The sequence below is a fragment of the Rosa chinensis genome, chromosome 5, assembly GCF_002994745.2.
Source record: "Rosa chinensis cultivar Old Blush chromosome 5, RchiOBHm-V2, whole genome shotgun sequence".
Lineage (NCBI taxonomy): Eukaryota > Viridiplantae > Streptophyta > Magnoliopsida > Rosales > Rosaceae > Rosa > Rosa chinensis.
In genome coordinates, this window is record NC_037092.1 from 63,082,947 (window position 1) to 63,091,605 (window position 8,659).

The 8,659-nt window shown below is 37.3% G+C and overlaps 1 protein-coding gene across 1 annotated transcript; it reads left to right on the plus strand.

Moving 5' to 3' along the window:
• Positions 1-3,451: 3,451 nt before the first annotated feature.
• LOC112165830 (protein CNGC15b) lies at positions 3,452-7,419 on the plus strand. Its single transcript, XM_024302514.2, has 7 exons — positions 3,452-3,806; positions 3,925-4,480; positions 4,575-4,787; positions 4,891-5,183; positions 5,512-5,623; positions 5,870-6,106; positions 6,309-7,419. Exons 1-7 carry the CDS (start codon positions 3,778-3,780, stop codon positions 6,984-6,986), a joined length of 2,118 nt encoding a protein of 705 aa, XP_024158282.1. The 5' UTR covers positions 3,452-3,777; the 3' UTR covers positions 6,987-7,419.
• Positions 7,420-8,659: the final 1,240 nt, after the last annotated feature.

Here is an 8,659-nt window from a genome sequence, read left to right on the forward strand (position 1 = left end):
ACTTTTACAGTTATGCAATACTAGTTAGTCAAATATATGTAAGGTCATTTTAGTTGATTGTTGTTTATGATAATTTTTTCTCTTTCACTGTTTTTCTTGTTAAAAGGTTTTGGCTTTGTTCTCTCTCTCTCTCACTTTTATTGTTGTTCACTCAGTCTTCTTGATAATCTCTAATATGTAATATCACATATTATCATATTTAAAATCTCTTGTATCTGATCTAAATATCATTAGGATCAACTTATCTCATCATGTTTAAAAGGATTGATGATATCGATATGCATAACAAATTAACAATGCGTTAGTTTGAGATTTTTGTAAGCAATGTCACGTTTTGCATAAAAAGTTGCTATCTAGAAGCTGCCAACTCTCTTATCCATTCATGGTACGCATCAAAGGCTAGGATTAAATGTAATGTACGTATTTGATCGAGACAGCAGCCGGGTGGAGTACCTTCTCGTGCCCTAGACATGTGCAGCGAAACCCTAATACACAGGTATCCATACGTACGTACGTACGTAGAGAGCGAGAGTAGTCAATCTAAGCTAGAAGGACAGCTATGATCAGTTAGAGCAAGTTCACCCGTTGGGTCACCAGGTCATCTACTATTCACTGCTTTTTAGTGTATATTTTCATTCTCTGGGTCACGAAATACACTGTGCCCGTGACCCAGGGCACGAAATACACTGCGTGAGTCACCATAGTGACCCAGAACACTGTACAAGGTGACCCAAGACACGAAATACACTGTGCTCGTGACCCAGAGAGTGAAATTAACACTAAAAAGCAGTGAATAGTGGGTGACTTGGTGACCCAACGTGTGAACTTGCTCTTAGTCGAAGATCTCATTTCTCAGTCTGAAGTTTAAATAGATGCATTCTTCGTATGAAGAAGGAGAAGCCAGATTTGGAGCTGCCGTCCTGGTGAAGCCAGAAAGTCAATTTTTCAATGCAACTGGAAAAGGCAAACGCCTAGCTAGCTAGCTATAAACACTGTTAGGTCAAATAATTCCAGAAAGTCTACTTTGGTTGGTAACGTACGACACAGAACATAGGGGGCCGTTCATGATCCCTCATCAAGCACCAGGTTCTGATCTGGTCTGGTCCAAGTGTCCAACCTTCGATATTTCTGTGACTTCGTCGACGGCTGATCGGTCGCTGTCGATCACTCTCATCACTCAGTTTTGTCAAAAGTTAAAAAAAAAAAAAAAAAAGGGTCACCGTTGGGTGCGCTGCATTCAACCACAAAAATCTTAAAAACTAGTTATTACTTTGGGTGGTGACCCTTAATTGATCCCCTTCATAAAACTAGTCATCGGTGGAAAACGTGTTTCTCTCTCTTTTTTTTTTCTTCGATGACATTCTCTCTCTCTTTGATGTTAAACAACCTGGCATTAATATGGTAATGCTCATAGTAATCACATCGCTCTTGGATGCCACTATTATTTTTCCAAAGTGATAAGAGAAGGGAAAAGCAGTGATGTCATGCCCGGAGACTAAGGAAAGGAAAAAAAAAAATCTCTAGCTAGTGTAGGATTTGAGGATTAATAACCAATATCGGAGATTGTTGTCCAGTATTGATATAAGGGCTTTTTAGGCTGTAGTTGGTGAGACATATGCCGGAATGGAGCTTTCGAATGTAGAAAGTGGACTAGAGGCGTTGTGCCCCATTGAGGCTTAGTCTCGAATCCATTGAGGAAAAGTGAAGCTTTGTCCTTTGGTTCTCAACAAACGATGGCCATTAATTAGTGTCTTAAACGTTTTGTCCTCACTCCTAAACAAGCACTTCAAGTAATGCTATTATATATAATACTTTGAAACTTTTATAATGAAACTCATTATTTCTCAAAGTGAAAACGGCTTAGTAATTAAAACACTTACGAAGAAGAAAACTCAAATATAAAGTCTGTGAAACTCTTACAAGACTCAATCATTACACTTCTTGTTTTGACGGTTTATGTCACAATATTCTTTTCGTTTTTTATTGGGTGAGATAGCAACTCACATTTGTTAAGTTACTAAGTTAGTAACATACACACCTAGTCAATATTTGTAACAAGGTTCACAAAAGTATCCCAGTAAAGTCAGAATAATCCCCCGTCGGGAAGCACACGTACCCGAAGGCCTCTCAAATTTACTAGCCATAAACTAATGGGAGTTGGAACTCAAACGCTACACATGTCACGATATTCTTAATTTACTTATCATCTAATTTAATGAATTATATATTACTTTCCTAAAAATAACTACACCAAATGGTGAAGTAATTTACAGTAGACAACTTAAAATCCACGTTATAGACCAGGAAAAACACGTGTCAAGATTCCATATACTTGAAAAATCTATTGGCAGTCAACGCGTCCTTGGATCTTTACAAAAGCAAGTTAAAATAGTCAAGTTAATAACATCTGACCCTCCAAAATTATTTAGATTAACCAAAGTTTAATAAACGAAGCAACAGAAGCATCTTCTTGTCTTTAATAGACCTCCTCCCTTGTTTGTAATTTTGGACACACTCTTCTGGCTCTGTCTCTCTGTACTTTTATTGGTACAGTGTTTCAATTTTCCAGTGGAGTAATGGACCATCCAAAACATATATAACTACCTTATTTGATATTTTGGTAAAATATTAATGACAATTTAAATTATTATCTTTCTCCTTATATAGCTTATTCCTCGTGTCACTTTCTGAAAATTCCAAAGCTCCCACTGGTTTTGAGACGACAAGAACAATGGAGAGGCTCTTCAAGCTCCAGCTCTGCACCTCTTCCCCCACCCATATGATAGACTTTCCACTTTGAGCTCAATTCTCATTCTTTTCCTAATTTGGAATTTTTTAAAATTGTTTTCTGGGACAAATTATTGTTGGGTTTTCAGCTTAGAATTTGTATGAAGCCAGAAAACAGAGACATCATTGAAAGAGAATGATTTTATGGTTTGGTGAAGCTTAAGCTTGGCAGAGAGAAGTGCTTGTAAGTCTCTCTCTCTGTTGAATTTCCAGCTAATTGTTGATTTCTACTAGAAACTATGCTTACTTTTTCAAGTTTCTTATGAGTCATGAGTCTACAAGTTCTTTTATTTTGTGAATTTAGATAGAACCTAGTAGCCAGAATGCTGAACTGTTATATTTTACTTCTTTAATTTCCATTTCAATCCTGGTATGTGTTCAGTTTTCAATATTGTTGCTTATATAAATTCTGCCTGCTCAAAAAAAATTTAATGGTGTGAACAGTGATTTTCATTTCTCCAAAAAGTAATCACAATTCTGAGAGTCTGCGCGTTATACAATTTTGACACATTCAAAGTTTCATATCTTGCCCAAAAAATAAAAAATTAAAAGAAAGATTCATATGGGCATTGGATTGTTTATTTTATTGAAAAAAAAAAAACTTGGAAAAAAATGTTGTTTATTTTCTTCAGTTTAGGTTTTAAAGGAAATTAGTCACATGTTAGACCTGCATTTTGGCACCTAAGAAGGGGTAGAGTCTTTAGTCTTTACAGCTTCTTCCCCAACTGGAAGCCATCTTTCTTTCACACGTTCACATGATTCCTGGTGAATGGTACTATTGAGATCTTCCTTTGATCTTGTGGCTTTGAGCTCATTATGAGTCATACTCACTTTGTATTTTTGAAGACCCCCCATATTTACATTTTTCCATTACATATAGATTGATCACAACCTCATGTTAAGTCCAATTCTTTGGTATCATTCAGTTCCAGATCATTTCTGTTTGTTGAAGACAAAGCGATAGATAGATATTCATAGAAGGTTCATGCAATGGGTTATGGAAACTCAAGATCTGTAAGGTGAATCCCCTTTCTGAATTCTCATTTGATTTCAAAGTAATTGTCTTTCTGATGATATCATAGTTTATGTTACCATAACTGCTTCTGAAAATTTTGCATTCAAACTATGAAATTTTAGATTTCAAGATGATGTTGAATTAGCAAAGCTACCTTCAGTCAATGGAGTCGGTGATGTTAAGTTCAAGTACAAGATTGATGGGACTCAAGTACCAGAGACCAGCACCAAGAGAATTGATAAGGAGCTGCCTGGAAAGTCTGGGAAATCTTTAAAAGCTAAAGTACTGTCCAGAGTCTTTTCTGAGGACTATGAGAGTGAGAAGAAGAAGATATTAGATCCTCGAGGACCAACAATTCACCGATGGAACAAGATTTTCCTAGTAACCTGTTTGATTTCTTTGTTCGTAGACCCTTTATTCTTTTACTTGCCAGAGGTCAGAGACCAAGTCTGTATTGATATTGGAATACCACTTGAAGTTGTTCTTACCATTCTTCGATCAGTGGCCGATGTTTTTTACATAATTCAGATTTATATTAGATTTCGTAAAGCATATATTGCACCTTCCTCTCGAGTATTTGGGAGAGGAGAGCTTGTTATAGACTCTTCAAAGATCGCATTTAAGTACCTCCGGTTTGGTTTCTGGATTGACCTCATTGCTGCCCTGCCCCTTCCTCAGGTATGTTACTTAAGTCTTGTTCTAGTATTTGGCCTATTGAGATAAAGCTGTTTGCAGTGAACTTAGTAGTCCTTATTTTTCATCTGCTTTTCAGGTACTAATCTGGATTGTAATCCCCAACCTTAATGGTTCAACAATGACAAACACCAAAAACGTTCTTCGGTTCATCATAATCTTTCAGTACATACCAAGGCTCTTTCTTATATTTCCGCTATCGTCACAAATTGTTAAGGCCACTGGTGTTGTGACAGAGACAGCATGGGCAGGGGCTGCATATAACCTGATGTTATACATGTTGGCAAGTCATGTAAGTAAATAGTATTTTTTTTAATTTCAACTTAACCATCTAATATGTAATACAAACTGTAAACTCATGCATCTAGCTCATTTTCATGTTTTCTTTACAAAAGGTTTTAGGAGCTTGTTGGTACCTTCTTTCAATTGAGCGGCAAGAAGCATGCTGGAGACAAGTTTGTGAGGAAGACAATACAAATTGTGAATATGGTTATTTAGATTGCAAAATGGTGCAAGACCCCAAAAGGTTCTCCTGGTTCCAGTCAAGTAATGTCACACACCGATGTGATCCAGAAGAAAACTCTTATGAATTTGGTATATACGGTGATGCGGTAACATATGGTGTTACGACCTCATCATTCTTCAACAAGTACTTTTACTGTCTTTGGTGGGGTCTAAGAAACCTCAGGTAATTAATTTCTACAAATCTCTGTTTATGGTTTGCAGTTCCACATATTGTAAATGAAAACTTAAGGTGGCAATCCCCTCTGTTCATTGCAGATTTTGACATTTTTATTTTTCAAATCTTCTGCTCCCATGGTTTAGCCTTACCAAAATTGTTTTTCACATGACAATCATTGCCTTACCAATATTAAACCAGATAAACATAAAGATTCTGGTTTGATTTTCTTTGATGTCTCTATGAGAAGGAAAATAAAATGTTTTGATCTCTCATTCCATGTCCCTCATTGAAATATCATTTGCTTTGCTCATGTTTTCTAAATAAATGTGTTCAGTTCCTTGGGGCAGAATCTTTCGACCAGCACTTATGTCGGAGAAATAATCTTTGCCATTATTATTGCGACTCTTGGACTAGTTCTCTTTGCTTTGCTGATCGGTAATATGCAAGTAAGTCCACAAGTAATCTCAATACTTGAAACTGGTTTGACACTTTAACATCCACCTGAAATCTGAGCATCTAGTAGTCTAGAGAAGATTACATAAGGAAAAAATCTGATGGCATAAGTTATTAGGTAGATGCTAATTAGGGGTTTGTTTTATGCTTCACACGATAACCAAGCATCCGAGTCCTGCCTGCAACTGTTCTACTTTTATATAAATAGTAAAAATTCTGATCACACATTATAATGGCAGACCTACCTTCAATCCACAACTGTCCGACTAGAAGAGTGGAGGATCAAGAGAACTGATACAGAGCAATGGATGCGTCACAGGCAGCTGCCTCCAGAATTAAGACTGTCTGTAAGGAAGTATGATCAGTATAAGTGGCTGGCTACTCGAGGAGTCGATGAAGAAAGTCTTCTTAAAGGCCTACCTTTGGATCTTCGAAGAGACATCAAACGCCACCTTTGCCTTGACCTTGTTCGTCGGGTAAGTTAATGTTAGCTGTGTTGTAAGCACTAATGCACTATATATGTTGATCAATAACCAATCCAAAAGATATATCTCAGAAATTAAGGATGAACCGGGGAGCTCGATAATCTGTAACTACAATTAAATTATGTTGACTACCTTATGATGCTCTAAACTTTTGGCTTGATTTATTGAATTTTATTTTTCATTAAATGATCAGGTCCCTATGTTTGATCAAATGGACGAAAGAATGCTAGATGCAATATGTGACAGGCTTAAACCTGCTTTGGGTACTGAAGGCACATTTCTAGTGCGCGAAGGTGATCCTGTCAATGAAATGCTCTTCATAGTTCGAGGCCACCTTGATTCTTACACCACCAATGGTGGCCGGACAGGATTTTTCAACTCATGTCATCTTGGCCCTGGTGACTTCTGTGGAGAAGAACTATTGACGTGGGCCTTAGACCCTCGTCCGAGTGTCATTCTCCCATCTTCAACACGCACAGTCAAAGCGCTTTCTGAAGTAGAAGCATTTGCTCTAGTAGCAGAGGACTTGAAATTTGTTGCATCACAGTTTAGGAGACTTCATAGCAAGCAACTTAGGCACAAGTTCCGGTTCTATTCACACCAGTGGCGGTTATGGTCTGCATGTTTCATACAGGCTGCTTGGCGTCGGTATAAGAAGCGCAGGGAGGCAGCAGAGCTCAAGGCTAAAGAAAACCACACGGCCGCTGCACCTGCGCAACCCCCACCCATCTCAGGCTTGGCTACTTATGCTACAATGCTTGCTGCAAGTACTAGGAGGGGTGCCAAGAAGCATCCTGGGTCAGACTCTGGGGTTGTAAGTTCATTACAGAAGCCAGCAGAGCCTGATTTCTCTGTTGATGATGAGGAATGAATGGAGAACTGATACAAGTATATATTATAGAGTATAGTCCTGCTTATGTTTTCTATATTGATATTGTTAATGGAAGGCTAAAACAACAAAGTCTTGTCTAGAACACCATATCAGCACACAAAAAAACAAAAGCAGAAGCGCCGGCCCGGAAGCGTATGTTGTAAATTATTTTCTTTCTCGTAGGATACAATCAGGAATGCCTCACTGTAATTGTTTGATTATTCGTTTGTAACATTAGAGAGTGATAGAAATGCATGACTGCTTGTCACACTTTGAAGACCATTTTAGCAGGACAGTGTAGCTGCGGCCAGCTATAAGCATCGATCCGAGCCAATACATAAACAAGTACTAAGCTGTAGGTTCGAGTGTTCGACATCATTATTTGAACAATGTAATACTGATGTTTTGAGGATTGAGCTGGTATTGGGCCTAACTCTCCGACTCTTAACTCGAACCCTAGGCGAGAGCCCTCGACTCTCAACTCTCAAACGAAAAATTTTCCAGTATCATTACTAGAAAAAGTCTGTCGATATGGAACGAAATCGAAGAAGTTGACAGAACTCTACTTTGTTCCTTTTGGTTCTTGATATTCAAATTCCCGACTTTGAAATTGATTCGCTTAGAAGAGTGGAGTACGACTGCAGTATCCGGTTAACATACATCAAACAAAGCAAATTAAAATCATGCATGGTTGTGACTTGTGAGGAATGCAATGCTTCAGGGGCTTATGGTAAGCTGGCTTTGGGCCCAACTACTATTTTTCTTTGATGACCATAAGCCATATAGCTTTTGCCTTCTGGGACTTTATTCACTTTCGAGTTTTTAAAACAATTTTTTGCCCAAAAAGTCGGAGATGTTTTCCATCCGACCATCTTGGATGAACCAGGTGGATTTAAAGGGAAAAAAAATTGACTGACTCGGTTAAAAAGTCACACCAAATGTGCTCATGAGTCTAAGACTCTTTGTTATTTTGTCACTACAAAAAAGATTAAAGTTACTACAAAGATTATAAAATGTTATAAACTGCAAAAGTCTCAAAAGAAAAATTGGATTGTCATTGTAGTTACCAGTCCTGTATCAGTGGATGCACGTGCATTTGTTGTTCATTTTGTTGTACCAACTTCTTCAATTTTTTATATATTTATGTTTCTTGGTTTTTCGTTTTTCGTTTTTCGTTTTACCATAACAACATTTTTGGATGATTTATTATGAGCTTTTATTTTTTTATTCTGAAGGACATTTATAGAGAAACTCATGTTTTAGTGAAGTTTAAAGCTTTTGACACCAAAACTCTTTAATTTCTTGTTTTAGAGTAACACACTCTTCCATAAACATCTTTAGTGACACATGCATAGCATGAATTTCAAATGACTCGTGACAGTCGCTCTCTTCAACATGTAAAGAGATGAAAACCTTTTTCAACCTGCAAGTTCTTTAGTCTACGTACCCAAAGCAAACAAACACCATTTTTTCTTTATGTTCCAATGAATTTGAAGTCTAATTAACTATGGATAGTAATATAAGCATGTTTGACTTGACTAAACATCAGGTTTTCAATTATCCAGGATCAAAGTGCATCAGAAAAGTTTAACAAGAATATGTACTAATACCATTAACCATGCATAAAGTTTAAGGGGGAAAAAAACTCATGATGTCGATTGGAAAACATTTTT